General features: G+C 33.7%; 1 protein-coding gene across 6 annotated transcripts in view; it reads right to left on the bottom strand.

Moving 5' to 3' along the window:
• LOC149807406 (uncharacterized) overlaps positions 1 to 18,059 on the bottom strand; it is a 223,339-nt gene that overhangs the window by 145,382 nt on the left and 59,898 nt on the right. For all 6 annotated transcript variants that reach the window (XR_016422584.1, XM_089966453.1, XM_089966445.1 and 3 more), the window contains 2 exons: positions 15,723 to 15,888; positions 1,161 to 1,286 (listed from right to left, as the gene is read on the bottom strand). Coding sequence is in view for 5 of the 6 variants with exons in the window: in XM_089966453.1 (XP_089822579.1) it covers positions 1,161 to 1,286; positions 15,723 to 15,888 (292 nt within the window). In the remaining variant the exon portion in view is untranslated. The remainder of the gene's footprint in view (positions 1 to 1,160; positions 1,287 to 15,722; positions 15,889 to 18,059) is intronic.

The raw sequence follows: 18,059 nt of genomic DNA on the forward strand, positions 1-18,059 counted from the left end.
CTATGACCATGGATCCAAGACAATGGTCATAGCCTTTCAATGAATCATCCCAAGTATAATGATTAATACAATATATTATGAGACTTGGCCAAAGGATTTCAGAAACATAACCAAATGAAAATAATTGTAACCAAACCCTAACGTAAATTTTACATGACTATGATCTCAACTCTAAAATCAAGGCACACATATCACTGAATGAATTGTTTTACCTTCATAATAATTAATCTGAAACAGGAAGAAAATCCACCAGAGTTGAGGGAATATTAGTGAAGTACTTGAACCAAAACTTTAATGTAAATTTTCTATGACTGGGATCTTGACCCCATGGTACAATGGCAAGCAAGCATGTTGTAGAATGAATTGTCTGGCTTGATAATGATTCAAGTATGATGCAAATCTGTCAAGATGTTTAGGAAATATATGCAAATGAACAACGTTAACTAAAACCTTAAAAAACTGTGGATTATACTGCACCATCAGAAAAAGACAGCCATGTCTGGCTTCCAATTGGCATGGACTCCACAACAAGATCTTCAGAATCCAAGGCTATGTTACAATGGGCAGATAAGTCTGGTAAGTGATCCTAAAAACTAGTCAATATAAACACTATCAAAATAACAATGCAAAAACTGAAACTTTCTTGAACTATAACACATTAAACTGCAAGTATTGTGAGTCCAATGCTGTCTGGACTATGCAGAGAACCATCTGAAAATCACTTCCAGGTGGGTTGGTATTAATGCAGGTCAGATATGAACTCCAAAACTGATTAATCTAGAAATCTGTTCTCATACTTTGAGTGACACTTTCATTAATGAAAAATTAAATTTACACTGAAAGGAATAACTTTTACATTAAAACCTGTCCTGAATTACCATTCTTTTGGAAGTTCACCTGTCATGAAAAACTAGAATGAGAATATGCAGCTCCTGAACTTGAGTTTCAGCTTAAATTTGTGCTCAGCCAATCAAAAGTAAGTTTACCTTTTTTGTTCATTGGTTCATCATGAAATTCTCAAGACATATCTCACTATATAGTTAAAATTACTCTTTAAATATGGAACTAAACTCTCTACTGAACTCATCACCGAAAACTTCAACTCCTTCAATATATCTTAAATATCATCAATGAATCCCAAAACTTTAAGATAAAAATACCTTATCTCTTGGACAAGCGAGTTTCCATAATAGATTGGAAAAGCCAATGAACGTTTTGGGGGTTCTGGTAGGGGTGGCGGTGGAGGGGCTGCAGGTGGAGGATGATAGATTGGCTTTTCCACCTCTCTGAAAAAGCATAAGTAAATGAAATATTATAATTTCATCCAGTACCAATATTAAAGGATGAACAAAGTCTGTGAGTTGCAAAATAAATTTCAGATCGAATCATTATTCATTGCTCAAGTGAAGGAAATGGTATATGATGTTTTTCTAAAACTGTATGTAAATCGTTACTGACATGTCTCAGTTTACATATAAATTTAAAAAAAAAATAAACTTGTCATAATTATATTAAAATACTATAATACATAAGTGATACAGTTTCATCACACCTTTTCAATATAAGCATAAAACAGTTACAATATATAATTATGTCAAAATAAATATCAAAATCCCACAAAAAAACATTCTTGACATGTATAGATATATTGTAAATGCAGACACCTGACCAGTTCCAATTACAATTTGAATTGAGTGGTAAACTAATGCACCTTGACAACATTTAGTCTTACCAGCTTTCATATTATCATGTCATTTTATTATGAAGGTTTCAAATGAAAATCAGAGTAGAGTAGAATATGAAACAATAGCCCATCCAAGTATGAAAACAATGCCCATCAAAGTAGAGTAGAATATGAAAACAATAGCCCATCAAAGTAGAGTAGAATAGGAAAAGAATAGCCCATCAAAGTAGAGTAGAATAGGAAAAGAATAGCCCATCAAAGTAGAGTAGAATATGAAAACAATAGCCAATCAAAGCAACTGATGCTCTACTGGTCAAAAAGAATTTGTAGGTACTCATAGGAAGTCCATTTCTTCCCTCCTGTTTTCTTTTGTTTAATTGCAGAGTATTGAAATCAGATCCAATATTATTGGGAAATCTTACCAAATTTGGTGATAAAATATTTCTTTTATGTTTGAGTTAACATGTTCACACAATAAGAAAATACCAAAACAATCTGTCACAGCTTTGGCCTGGAACCTAATATCATAGATATAAGATCATGAAACTTGTCCCAGATATTGTGAAGATAAAACACATGCTAAGTTTAATATAATTCGTAATTAATATTGGAGGGGGAGCATGAAAACAAGTCATACAGCAAGCATAGATCAAAGCATTCTTCAGGTATATAACTAAACCAACTTTGGTAGAAATACATTCAAAATTGTTTGTCTTGTCATTTTCACAAACCAACAAAAACAAAAATCCAAGTCATGACTTTTGACCAAAAAATAAATGTCAGTGTGCAACAAATAAAATTGTTTCACTAAATAGCACAGTAATGCAAAGTCTGGTCAAAATTAATTTCTACATTTAAAAGTTACTATGCTCATTAGCTCAGTGAAATACAACAATGCAAGCAATGACCTTTATTTTTACCCCAAGGACAAGTAAGTTGGGTTTTCAAACTTTGTTCCAAAAAGCACATACACATTAGCTGTCAGCTCTGTCCCGTTTGTTATTCAGGACCAAAAATTCATATCTCAACTTGACAATTCATTCCAGCAGTATTAGAAAGAATATGGCTGCCATACATGATATCTTATCAGCACCATTTTTATTCTGAAACACTAACACGTGCATATTAGAGCATGCTACTAAAAATAAACCATGTCAATTCAACCATCTTCTCTGGAGAAGCAGCCTATGAAGATTTTCAAAATGGCCATCAAGACAGCCACTTTGTTGGTTAGATCAGCATAATGTCTTCTGTGACAGACATATTTGGAGTTCATATTGGCATTCTTTCTTTCCTTCAGGACAATCTACATGTTGAGAGCAGTCTTTTAGTGAAAACCCCATGATGAATTGGCCATCCATGCAAGAGTAAACATGGCAAGATTTTCAAGACGACCATAGTAGCCTTGTGTGTGTGTGTGTGTGTGTGTGTGTGTGTGTGTGTGTGAAGTTTCATGACAATCCCTTCAGAAGTTTAAAAGATGTAGTGATAACAAAGTTGTGTTAACAAAGACATGCCAGTCACTGAACTGATCTCGGACACCTGACAAGCCATTACAAAAGGTAAAGTCTAAGACCAGTACACCTAAACATACCAAATCCATCAAAAATAGGCAAAAGATGAAATGACTTATGATTTATTCTAGCAATGCAGCTGCTCCATGAGAGAAAGTAAAAATTATAATTGTTTATGCAGCAAAAAATGTATTAATCCAGGAAAGAACAAAGACAAGCAAGAGTAGAATCATTGAAAATGTTGTGAACATTCACAGTGATAAATAAAAATAAGTAAATCCTTTAAGTATGATCGAAGATCTACTTCCAATGAATCAAATTAAAAATAATCTAGGAAAAGGAAACAAGATAAGTTATACTGATCTCAAATCAGATGAAACTGAATCAGTACTGATTCAGATAAGTCAATCAAATACAATGCCTTTCCTCATTGACTTTGTCTATAGGTCCCCTTCTGTGATGGTCAGATAGAATTAGCTTTTTGAAAAACAAGCAGATAAAGTGATTGATGTTGTTGCGGACTTAATTCCATTTTTCAGTACATGATAGGCTATACATAGCAACCAGTATAAATGGTGGAGGAAGAACCTGGGAAAAACCAAGAAACAAGCACCCATGGGAAGCTACTGGCATGCTTACTCACATAGGCAAAATGCCCAAGACTTGACCGATGCAGACAGAGGTGAGGTGGCAGTGATCTGTAAATGTGAGCGCTTTAGATTTCTTGTCCACTCAGAACCCTGATAAATGTGATTGATTACCAAAATGAAATTTATACTATAGGTGACTTCAACAGGGATCTTACGAATAATCAGAATATGAGAAATCGGTTGAATTTCACAGAATGTTTTCTATAACCCAATTAGTGGAACAAACGACATGAGAAACTGACCACTCAAAAACTCTAATGGACCACATCTATACAAATATGAAAGAATATGTAACAAAAATACATATTCCAAGTCTTAGTGACCAATTCCATATGTTCCTAACTAGAAAATCCTGCTTAAAAACAGCTGTAAAATCTAAATCTCATAGAACCAAAACATGCAGGTGATTTAAGCATCACGATTAAGAGAAATACATGGAGGATCTACATTTGATGATGTTGATGATAATCTTGATATACAAGCCCAACTCTGTATGCAAGTAGTATATAAACATGTACCTTTCAAAACACAATGAGTAAAAATGGTCATCCAACTAGATAGGTTAATTCCTGATATTCTAGATGCTATAAAAAAAACTGTCATTATTTCAAATCTTTTGGTCAACAAGCACATTAGTAAACATAGAGGAATAAAGTAATCAAAATGATTGATGGAGCCAGGAAGAAATACTATTAGTCACCTTTAGAAAATACTCTCACTAAGATTTCTGTGTGGAAAGATTTTAACCAACTAGAAGAAGGTACCAGTAAATGTTCCACAAAGCCATTCAAAATCCAGCACCTTAGCCTGGATTATTAATGTAATAGCATATGCACTCAATGAATGTTTTCAGTATATCTTCTAGAATTAGAGAACCCATTGTAAACTCCAATCATGATGAACTTAGAAATTTCTTGTCAGAAAAAAAATCAGCTGACACAAAATGTTTTATCTGCAAAATATATCAATTTAATATATGTGTATCTACCTTGGTATTTCCCTTGACATGGACAATGGCAAAACTTAACCCCATTCACAATTCAGGCAGCAATAATTACAAACCCGTATCTATGTTATGAACTCTCCAATCTATCTGAAAAACATGTTCATCACAATTTTCTGGTGTACCTCTCAACTTATTAACTTAATACACCAAAACCAATCAGGGTTCAGAGAAAACCAATCTTGTGAAACAGCCTAAATTGTTTCTATGATAGATGGATTACTGCCTTAGAAATTAGTTGGATCCATACTTGTAGATCTAAGAAAAGCTTATGACCTTGTTGCTCATTACTAAATTGAACATTTATCAATTGAATAATCGCATGGTTCACACCATATCTAACAATGAGAAGACAGTGTCAAAATAAATTTCCCATTTTTCTAAAGAGGAACCAATTACATGTGGAGTACCATAGGAATCAATCCAGGGCCCACTCCTTTTTCTTATTTTTATAAATGATCTGCCACTATTATATCAACCAACATATATGCAGATGACACCATCACTCTACCATGCAGCTAAAACCACACCTTGAGGTCTCCCTTCTGACAGCCTTAGACAGAAAAGACTCTTGACATAAGGACAATGGAATGAAAGTAAACACAGATAAGACTAAAGTATTAATGATTACTACCAAAGAAAAGAAAGCAAAATTGACAATAACAATTTGAATCTTAAGTTGAATGATAATTACTCATGACAAAATTCTTAAGGTGATGGCTGACATCAATTTACAATGGAATGAACATACTCAAGTCATACTGTGATACACCATAAAGTCAATTTATGTCTTTGGTTATTAAGCTTAAGGCCATATCTATCAATTAAACATAGGTTAACATGTTACAAATGATATAAACAACCACACCAAGACTATTGTAAAATTATTAAAGGAAATACTTCTGTCAAAAATATTTGCAAGCTATTCTGCTTGCAAGAAAGAGCTTGCAGATTCATCCAAGATAATGCTGAAAACATCCCAAATGCAGTGAATGCTATTAAAATGTTAACAGTAAGTGATCAAATAACTTTAGAAAATTTAAACGTATGTATGAAGTTTCAAATAATTTGGCCCCATCATATCTCAATGAACTATTTCATTAAAGAAAACAAGGCAACATTCCTAACTTAAGATCCCTTCAGCTAACCACCTTTCCATTCTAAATCAAATTAAGAACTCTTTAAGAATTTTTTGATATATTGGAGCCAATAATTTGGAATAGAATCCCTGAGGAAATCAGAGAAAAGTACAATTATAAATGCATCTAATTGTAATCTTATTCAGTGGATAATAGTGGTTCCTGTTTTTTATTTGATAAATATGTTACAACCGAAAGTATAAATTTTCAAACAATACATGTTGTCTCACAATTTATTTTACTGTATAAACACAATGTACCCAGTTGGAGCATGTTCTTACAAAATTTTCTGTTTATTATATCCATATATAAATACAGCTTATTATTAATGCTTTAGTGTATGCAACTATATACATAAATATGCATATTATTGCAGGTCACATGGAGGATTAGTTCCATGCAACTAATTGTGTCATCATCTTTAAAATACAATCACCATCATCATCAACATCATCATCATAATCATCACTATTATTATTATTATTATTACAGCATTATTGCAACTTAAAATGTGACCACAGAATCCACTAGAATAAAGATAAAAAGCAAATGTTAAAAAAAAAGAATTAAATGAGTAACAATTATTTTCAAATTTAAGTTTAAATCCAAAGATGAATCGTTAGTAGAATCTCTTTATCTACTGATTTTTTTTATCAACAATGCATGTTAAGTTAAATAAGACTATTGTCAGTTTACAATGAAAGGGTAAGATGGGAATGAGAGCTACAAAGAATTTGGGTTGATGGGGAAAATCTTGTAAACACTCATCAATCCACACATTTGTAATATCTACAATAATGAGACAGTAGATTATGATGAATGCACCATAAAAAACACATAAAAGCCATATATTGCAAATAAGCAAATCTGATCAAGCCTGTTATTTTTTATGGTAAAAAGCTGACACACACCACTCCATATAAAGAAGCAAGTTTTCATACAGACCTTTCTCTGTGATTAAAAGAAAATGGAAAATCTATAGTAAGGCTTTTAAAACAATATATTAAGGTCCAAATTTTTTAATGATATATATAAATTGTGTGATACTGAAAAGAGTGCCAAATGATCAAGGTTTAAACTACATGTAAAAAAATGAATTTAAAATATAAAATGACCAACTACATCACAGAACCAAATTCTATACTTGCAGTAATTAAATACCTCATAAATTGTAGGATTTTAAACAAAATGGAGATCTAATGACACTTTTCTTCTGCATATAGAAAGTCAGAATGAATTTTGAAAACTGAGTCCAAAAAAACAAAATGAAAAATATATGTCACAGACACAAAGACTGAATAACAACTAAACATCAGACAAACCTTAATTAAAACTTGGTTGCCATAATCACCATTTGTGTTCATGCATATGCTATGAGTCTAACTGCAAACAGCTCGTATTTGCTGAATATAGTAGGAGATGATAAAAAAGTTAATTTGTTTTCCTGTCCCAGAACGTATCGTGAAACTTCTTTTCACCTACGTCATATGTCTCAAAACTTAAGAAACAAAATAATTTTTGGGGAATTTGTGCCTGTTGCCCCCAACACACACACACACACACACACACACACACACTACAGCTTGCAATAAAATAGATAAACAGAACAATTATTTGAAAATAAGATGAAAGAAACTAACCTTGTATTGTTTTCATTTACTCCTCTTTATCTTCCTCATAAGCATTAAAGAAAAAAATATATCCACAAACTCTGTATATGTTTCTTATTGATCCATACTGTAGTGTGTATTGCATACATCTATGTCAGATACCATGCGAAACATTGTTTATTGACAAGAATATAGAGAAATGAATCATGTTTGGTTTTTCTCAAAGGTTTGAATATGTTATCAGGAAGAAAACTGGTTCCAACAAAATTGCAATGAGAGAGAGGGAAATAACCGACTGCTGAAAGCACCTGCCATTCATATACGCCACTGTGTCGGGTGCAAAATAACCATGACTGTATCCAATCCAGGTTAATTATATGACAGTATTTCGTACACAAAAGTATATATTTTAGAATACATTCACTGTGAATGCAAATGACAATCTTTTGCTAGCATGGGTTACAAAAAGTGTTATTAAAGCAGTTTATTGCTGTGTATACTATTTACCATGCCAACATCAATGCCTATTTTTATCAAATATGATTACAGATGGCAAACAAATAGAAGCCCAGGTAGTGAATAAACACAAATGGCAGTGAGCAATAAACTCATTGTTTGAATTTACCAACAGGATATCAAAAATAAAGGTTATTTTATTACAAAGCAAGCTGATCTTGGAAGCTGACTTCAGATTATTTTAAGTGAGCCAATTTTTTTAAATACAAAGTCAGCTGACATAGGGAAGTCAACTTTGGTTCTGTTTTACCAGTATTCACAGGACTTTTGAAAAAAAAAATTGAAACAATGGAACAGTTTTTATACTGACATAATCTAGTGCTTCATGCATGATCCAGTGTCTCCCAGAAGATTTAGAGGAGAAAATAAAATCATCTGAGGAGAAGATGATTTCACTGATAAATCATTAACAAGAATGAAACTTCAGTTTACTTTGATCTCATTCCTGGTTGGACTATTGATAAAAAGGGGATAAAAGTGTGAGAATTCGCATGGCTGGTGCAGATAAAAAAAAATATTACTTTAGTTGTTGCAGTTTCCACTTCAGGAGATGTGTTGCCTCCAATGATAATTTTTCACAGCTATGGGAAGCTAAAAAGTATTCATGCACTAAAGTGGATCATACATGTGCAGGAGAAGGGTTGGGTTGATGCGATGATGCTGCAGTGGATTACAGTTTTATCTCAAGTACAGTGAAATAATTTTTTAAAATAAAATTTAAGTCTGAGTGCATTTTCTGACTTGTAATTTACAAATGAATTAAATTAGCGTCACACAACTTATGACTTGAAAAAACAAGATGTGTCCCAGAACATAGTGTGCACAAAAATATTACTTTAAAAATTAATTTATGGTGTCTCAACAAACAGTGTCCCAATGTATATGGAAAATAAAGTATATATCACGTACTCAACCGCAGTGTGGACACAGATTTGCTGTTTTTAAGTACCATCTGCACTCATGTATGTACCATGTGGCCTACTGCAAACAGTGTGGACACAGATCTGCTGTTCATAAGTATCATCTGCACTCATGTATATACCATGTGGCCTACTGCAAACAGTGTGGACACAGATCTGCTGTTTATAAGCACCATCTGCACATGTATATATACCATGTGGCCTACTGTAAACAGTGTGGACACAGATCTGCTTTATCAATATGCTATATCAGACCAGGCTCTACCCTGTACTCTCTATTGATAATTTTTGCAAGACTCTAGTCTGCCACTACATACTGTTCTATTAGATCTCATTCTTTACTTTTTGCAATTGACAATTTCTTAAGACTTCCATACTGACTTTGGGTATACATCAGCAGCCTGCATTGTGTAATGATCGCTATTCACAACAAGTCTATAGAAACTGTATTATCAGTAAGATTTTACACTTGCATTCAGATAGAAAATAGGTTTATCCTGATTAATAAATTAATTTTCTTTGCAATCTCCAGTAATACGATCTGCCAGGCCCTTTAGATTTTCTTTTGTTTACATCTGTATGAACCAAAAATATATTATAATTTACCACCACAATTGGCACTACTTTTACTGACATTTGCAGAGAGTTATGTGTAAAATGTTTGCAAGCTTTGTGCATTGATGGGGTTCATAATCAATGGTGACTCGCTCTCCCTCAAAAAAACCATTATCCTGTTATTAAGTAGATATATTTATCAGTTCTGTAGACATATGGAAAAGGTTATGGAATAAAACCTATTTGACGTAACTGTGCTAAATGAATTAGTCACAAACATGAGGGTTTTTCTTTTCTACATTTAATAATTCCAGTTCTTCATGCTGACTCCCTGCACTATGGTTGACCCCAACTTATAAACAATACTTGGGGACTTAAGAGGAACATTCCCTGAAGATCTTTTCTGGAGCTAAAATTATTGTCTGATTGTGTTAGTTGCTGACCCTTTAAATAAATCTATTTTATATACCTACATGCACAAAATCTAAATTATATAATCCAAAATAAAGCCATATATCTGCTCTCCACATACATATGTTTGCAACTGATAATGTGGATTAGAGATTCCAATTTTCCAATAACTGGCCACTAATTTAAATGTTGGAGTATTAATGGAAACTTGCTATAATTGATATTTAGTGAATGTATAAGCACACATCCTAACACTATCATGACTTCTTTGTTTCAGTTTTCCTCAGCTAGCACTGTAATCTGACACTATTGCCCCTGACTGCTGCTGATTATACCACATTTACCCAGAATCTCAGCCCCTAAATTTAACAGTAAATACAGATGTACTCCTCTATCATAGATATATATTTATTAAATTGATGGAGAGACTTTAGAAAATTTATAAACAAATGTATCTTCTCTTCTAAAACTTCTATAAAATACCATAGCACTTGAAATAACTATATTCAGCCCTATAATAGTTGCCTAAGGGTAGTATTTTAAAAAATTGTCAATATCATGAACACTATACAAGTCCAATATAACAGGGATTAACGGAACTTCTTTTACAGATTTCACATAATAAAACTGTACTACTCTGAATGTTAAAGATTGTTAAAAACTTTGGTAAAACAAATACATGTGCTTAATTAGCCAAACAGTCTTTGTGATGATCTCTTTTTGCCAAAACTTCAATATGAAATGAAATGGTTACATGTCAGATTTCAATAATCTGAGATTAAGATCACAACCCAAACTTTCTTTCCAATATAATTATTTGCTTTTATCTTCTCAGAAATAAAGACAAAGGCAGACTATATTTCTTCTTAGCTCTGAGATTTTTCAATTGATGTACTAATAATGAATGAACACTCATTACAATAAGAAAAACTATATTCAACGACTTGCAAAGAAATAAACAAACAGGATACCAAGTGTGCATGCTGATGAAAGGACAATACCCAAAAAGAGAGGATGGCATCTTGCAAAATCAAGTTTCAACACTTTAAAGAATGCAAACCAGACTACAATGAGTTTAAGCTGTCGTTAAGTGCAGGAACTATCCAATATTTCTTTTGGGAACATGCACAACAATCTCACAACACCCAAGAACAATTTGGACAGGTAGACAAAACTACAAATCTTTATGGAACAAATTAAACAGAAAGGCATGAATGCAGATCATTAAACATCAGTGCATGATTTTGAATGAAAGGTTTATTCTCAGCCAAATACAAGTAAAATTTCCTGTAGCTGCCTGAACATTAAATGTCATACTCATGCTAAAATGTCAACAATCTTATGACCAGATATAGAACAAACAGCTGATCAATTTGCAACATGGATGATATAGAATAAAAGGCCAGTCAGTTTGCAAACAAATGCAAGACCATATACAGCATAAAAATGTCAATCAATCTGCAAAAATCTCATGCCCAGATATAGAATAAAACACAGATCAATTTTTGTCAAGCTCATGGCCAGTTATAACATAAAAAACAGATCAATCTGTAGCAATATCATGGCCAGATATAAAATAAAAAGCTGACGAATTTACAACAATCTCACAACATATATAGAATAAAAAGCCAATCAATTTCTATCAACCTCATGACCAGATATAGAATAGAAAAGCAGAAGCAGATCAATTTCATCAACTTCATGACCAGATATAGAATAAAAAGCAGATCAATTTCCATCAATCTCATGACCAGATATAGAATAAATAGGAGAAGATATCAATTTCATCAACCTCATGACCATATATAGAATAAAAAGCAGATCAGTTTCCACCAACTTCATGACCAGATATAGAATAAAAAGCAGATCAATTTCCATCAATCTCATGACCAGATATAGAATAAAAAGCAGATCAATTTCCATCAATCTCACGACCAGATATAGAATAAAAAGCAGATCAATTTCCATCAATCTCATGGCCAGATATAGAATAAAAAGCAGATCAATTTGCAAGAAAACAGTCATAATATGCATAAAGAAAGCCCATACCATTTTTTGAACAATACTGACTATCATGCAAATGATTTTGTTACCGTGGCAAAAATGGATCTAACTGAATTTTAAAAATGATATAAATATATCGCAACAACTAAATGGAACTCACAAACTAACTTGCTAAACTGAAAGGAATGACATGCAGAACAATAAATAATAACTTTTAAGAACAACTTAACAACAACTTGCTAACCTATCCTTATGGTGCCATAGACTGTAAGGCAAAGCTGTAGCTCCCAAATGACCTGCCATCAAACTTTCCACAAGTTTTTCTTTTGCTTTCAACAACTTTTTCTGGTACTTTAAATACTGCTGAATCAACTCTTCTGGAGTCAACATTGTTTCACATTCTCTAGAACCTGCATAAACCAACTTATTTTCTTCTTTATCCTTCCATCCAGATGAACTTGATTCAGAGCCTGTTTTTCTTGCATCTTCTTTGCTAATTGAGCCAACAAATGCAATGTCATCACTTAAGTACTGAATCCTACTTTTGCTACTTCTTTGTTTGGATGTACCAGCTACCTTAGCTGGTAAAGCTATTTCATGTTGTGATATATCAGGCAGATTGCCACTGGACTTTTTCTCTTTTTTAAGACGATCTTCCAGCTGGCTCATTGAGGCGATTGACCAGTCCATATTTCTGCTTAAACAGTGTATGTTCCATATCCTATGTGCAGTACAGTACATGATACAATACCTAACAAGAAACAACTTACTTGCAAGTGTAACAGTATCAACAACATACGAAAATAGGAATTTGTTTGGTGTCTAAAGATCAGTTAGACACAAGACAGTAACTGCTCTGCTTTAAAAAAAAAATCTTACTGTAAAGACAAACTGAAATAATATGCATCTTCAGTGTTGGAAATCATTTGGAATACCGCTAAAGATTATTCAGGACTTTATTCATTACAACATGTGTTAGTAATTCTAGGATTATTTGGGATTTAATTTGCAATACCATAATTTATTTTTTAAAAATATTTTCACCATGTACTCATGAGAAATAAATTATTTGTTGAAGTTTACAAAGCTTGTTGCTTCTCAGTCTTTTCTATTACTTATTTTAAGGCCATAGATTTGTAATAACATATTCTTTTGATTCCAGTTTTACCAAAGGCTTCTCACATAAGGCAACTATCATTTGATCTCAGCATATTGAGCAACTGACTTTTAAAGATTGAACAGCTGTTTTCAAGTAAAATTTACACAAGAAAAAGAAAGAGTTAGTCCTCTGTTTTACAATCATATGTAATGTCAGTAGTGAAATTATTGGTTTCTCATGATTAGTGATTATTTTAAGTCAGTGATATGATTTAAAGGATGGAATAAAATCTACAGAATACAGTAATCTTGTGTTTAACAAATTTGGGATAGAAAAACATATATCTGTATTTTAATGATTTGTTGAATAGTGCACATAAACAACATTAAAATAATAATAATAATAATGATAATAATAATAATATTTGGTATATTGGTATTTATTCAAAACAAATTTTAAAAGGTGAACCTGTGTACAATGACCCCATTTGCCTTTTCCTATGGGTGGCCGCTGTTGACAGGTTTGACTAAAAGATTGGCTGAAGTGTGTGTCTTATAGAGACACAAGAGCAGAAATGGGTGAATTCAGTCAGAGAAGCATCCAGCTATGGCCAGTGGGTCATGACTTCAAACCAGAGCTGATGGGCTGTTAACCCTGAACAAGATATTCTGCTTCTGCTCAGTCTGTCCGAACTGTTGTTTGTGGCAAAAATGGCTTATAACAGCTAAAGTTATTCGTTTTAAAAAGTGACGTTTAATCAAATCCCCCACCCATTATACAATTAACTAGTCATGCCAGTTAAATAAACAAATACAAAAACAATCATGGGTAAAATGAAGCTGAGCCTGCCACAAAGAATACTGCTATTAAGTGATCACCTGTCTTGAACAGCCACATTCCCAAGCTCCCTATAAAAAAGACTTTTACAACCAAGAACCTGTATTAAACAACTACCTGTTTTCAAAGGCCACTTCCTCTACTTTCCCAGAGGTGGCTGCAAAGCACTTGTTAGACCCAATGTGTAATTTTCACGTTCAAATGAGGCAGTAACAGCTATCTTGCATTTGACCTGGATGGTACATGCTGTGTCATACTTGATGAATGTACATGTCATATGCAACCAAGTGCTTGGAGATTTTACAGTGTTGCATGTCACTTGGTCAAATGCAGCATAGCACTAACTGTTGATCAGTCAAATGTAGAATAGCACTAACTGTTGATCAGTCAAATACAGCAAAGCACATACTGCTGGTCAGTCAAATGCAGCATAGCATTAACTGCTGATCAGTTAAATACAGCATCACACATACTGCTGATCAGTCAAATACAGCATCACACATACTGTTGATCAGTCAAATACAGCATCACACATACTGTTGGTCAGTCAAATACAGCATCACACATACTGTTAGTCAGACAAATGCAGCATCACACATACTGTTGGTCAGTCAAATACAGCATCACAAATACTGTTAGACAAATGCAGCATCACACATACTGTTGGTCAGTCAAATACAGCATAACACATACTGTTGGTCAGTCAAATGCATGCAGCATAGCACATACTGTTAGTCAGTCAAATACAGCATCACACATACTGTTGGTCAGTCAAATACATCATCACACATACTGTTAGTCAGACAAATGCAGCATAGCACATAATGGTGATCATTCATATACAGCACAGCACATACTGGTGATTAGTCAAGGGCAATAGATATTTCCCAAATGATATCATCAGCTAGTTATATGTGTGCTATGCTGGCAGATTTACCATTTAGTCTTTATGGTGATTGGAAGTTTTAATAAATTCATTGAATCTCAGTATACTGTTACAAAACAAAGATACGTAAACAGAACGCAAATTGGGCTTTCAGTCGGTATCTATATTTGTAATTTATAAGTTGATTTTGCTTCAATCTACCTTGTTCAAAATGGTATAATTTTGGTGGTCACATATGGGAGAAATTGCTAGGCTGACCATCATCCAGGTAAAATGTGCAGAATATTATCTGCTAGAGACCTTATTGGGAAGCAACTATAAATCACATACTGTCTGTGCCAAATACTATATACCTGTTACCATCTTGATTGGATGAGAAAACCAGAACATGGTATTCACCCTATGACATACATCATGTACCATATATACTAATGTACAACTTGGATCCAACTGCAAAGTGCACAGACTGCCATCACACAATGCACTAATAGATCTAGGTTTATGCAGTTTATTATTAGTAATAAGTAGAACAAACAATAGAGAACCCTGACCTGCCAATGCATTATGCGACAGCAGATGAGGATCTATGTTGTCTGCAGTTAGACCTAACTTACACAAGAGTATATATGATTAGCATGCAGAAAACTTTCACTAACAGGTTAGATCCTGCACGGGGCCTCGAGTGACTGAGTGGTTTAAAGCGCTCTCCATTACAGATCACTGCCATCTCACCTTAGCTTCTGTGTCAGTGTTTCTTTCTGGGGTTTTCTCGGGTTCTTCCTCCACCATTTACTGGCCACCAACAGACCCTGCACATCACCATTTTGATACATCTTTGTTATGTAGCACATGTGACACCATACTATTAAATTTACAATCAGTTTAACAACTTACATGACATTGACTCGGTTAGTGTTCAAGGATGACAGCTGGTATTTCAAATCCTGCAAAGCTCTCTGATTTCTCTCCTCCTGGGCTTTCAATTCCTGAAGTAGCTGGGTCGTCGAATCACGATCACCCAAAGTCTTTTTACCAAGGTTTTCTAGCTGCTTCCTTATATCTGTACAAAAGTTCAGAAATATAAAGAGTGTGACTTAGAGCATTTTATACTCCGACAAATAGAAGGCTTAACAATAAAGTTCCTCTCAATTAAATAACCTGGGCTTATTTAATTTCTGAATATAAAGCATGTGTAGATCGAATAGAATAACATGGAACAATTATTCATTCGGTAAAAAAAAAAAAATTAAATTCAAAACTGTATAAGGTTGACAGTTTTTGTTTGAAGTAAACCTAGTGGAAGCTGCCTTAGCAGACACCTCTTCATAGACAACAACTCATAATGAACATTTATTGGTCCCTTATATGAATATTAATAACATTTTAACTTCTGTATTAAAGATAACTGTCCATAAAGGACATTTTTGGTGTTTCTTAAGTGTTTGTTATAAACAGGTTTCACTGTGTATAACTAATCCAGATATTATTATAGATATCGTGAATACATTATAAAGTTCTAAGATTCCTAGTCACCATATGTGCAAACCATACATCCATCACCCTGTGTGTAACCATGCAATCCCATCTCCAACTGGCCATTAACTGAACACTGTCACCTGCAATACTCTGATATAAAAATTCTTAGACTCAGTGTACATCATGACTGCCTCTGCAACAGAAAACAAGTAACAATACTTGTCCAATGGCACTCATAGACAGCAGCAACCATCTATTGCAAACATTTAGATTCCATGGAAACTAACCAGTGCATCCCACTTACCCATTGGATTTGGTGATGTGCATGTCAAGAAATCTTTGGATGATGGTGATAAAAGTTATAATCTGCATACACACAAGGCCATCTCCACTGATTACCAGGATCAGTTAAAAACAAAAGAGAGAGTTTGATACAGTAGAACCTGTTTTGGAATACCACCCTTTTGCCAAGAAAGCAGAGGCTCTAAAAACAGGTGGTCTTTTGGTGACAATAAATTCTAAGTATAACAGATTTGTTCATGCACTGAGCATCTGATATCTCAAGTCAAGTGGTCTTTTATAACAGTATGCTTTCAAGACAGGTTTTACAGTAGCATAATACTTGGATAAAGAGGGCAGGAAGAAAATTCTTTAATAGGAAGAAAATTCTTTAATACTATTCCTTCACCATCACATCACATCTAAATCTTCAGAATTGTTCTTTATCTGAGTTCTACTACCTTCAATTTTATCAAACTTTTGCTTGACTTCTTCTATTGCCTGTCGATGTCTTCCCTCTCCTTCTCTCATCTCCTCCATCATCTGTGATTTTACTTTTTCCATCTGCTGCTGGTTTTGTCCATTATGTTCTTGGAATCTGTTACGAAGCTCCATCTTTACATCTTCCATGGCTTGCTTGTTTTGCCCATCATGTGTGGTAATCTTACTATGGAGTTCATCTATGGCCTCTTTGCTTTGTCCTTCAAGTTTTTTAAGTTTCTCCAGCAACACCATTGTTGAATCAACAGGCTCAGGCCCACTTCTAATATTTTCATCCTTTAATTTTTTCATCACAGCATTGAGATTTTTTGAGGTTTTCTCTATCTGCCTTTTGACTTCTTGTAGTGCTTTCCTATTTTCTTCCTCTTGCTCTTTAAGCTCCTCAAGTAGTCGGATTGTGGTAGAGTCTCTGCCTCCTCTTAATAACCGTAAATCTTGAACATCCTTGATCTTCTTTTTTATTTCTGTAAGATTGATTCCTATCTGCTTTTGAAAAAGCTTTCTAGAACATGTTAATTTTGTGCCCAGTGGTTAGCAGATTGTGCATCATTTAGCAACATGAAAAACAGCTGGACAAAGGTAAACACCTTTAATTGTAAAAAGAATGACAAGAGATTATTAAACTCTGAACATCCAGCAAAATTTATCAAACTTTCAGACAGCCTAAATGACTAACTACTGAGACATCTTTCAAAGAAGTATATGTACAAATCAGATATTAGAAGAAATGAGAGGCTGCAATCCTGGAAACCTCTTTCATGATGCTGAAGTATGCTAGAATCACATGCATGGCTTTTTGTCTTACAGAAAAGGAAACTTGAGCAAGCTGCATGTCAGCTGTATGATACTGAGATACAAATATAAACTACCATATGTACTTGCTTATAAGATGAGTGAAACTTCAAATTGCACAGACCCAGATCTGCTATCACATAATGCACCAGCAGATCCAGGTCTATACAGTTTGTTTGGAAT

This window comes from Sinohyriopsis cumingii, chromosome 1 (genome assembly GCF_028554795.1).
Source record: "Sinohyriopsis cumingii isolate HCF-2022 chromosome 1, ASM2855479v2, whole genome shotgun sequence".
Lineage (NCBI taxonomy): Eukaryota > Metazoa > Mollusca > Bivalvia > Unionida > Unionidae > Sinohyriopsis > Sinohyriopsis cumingii.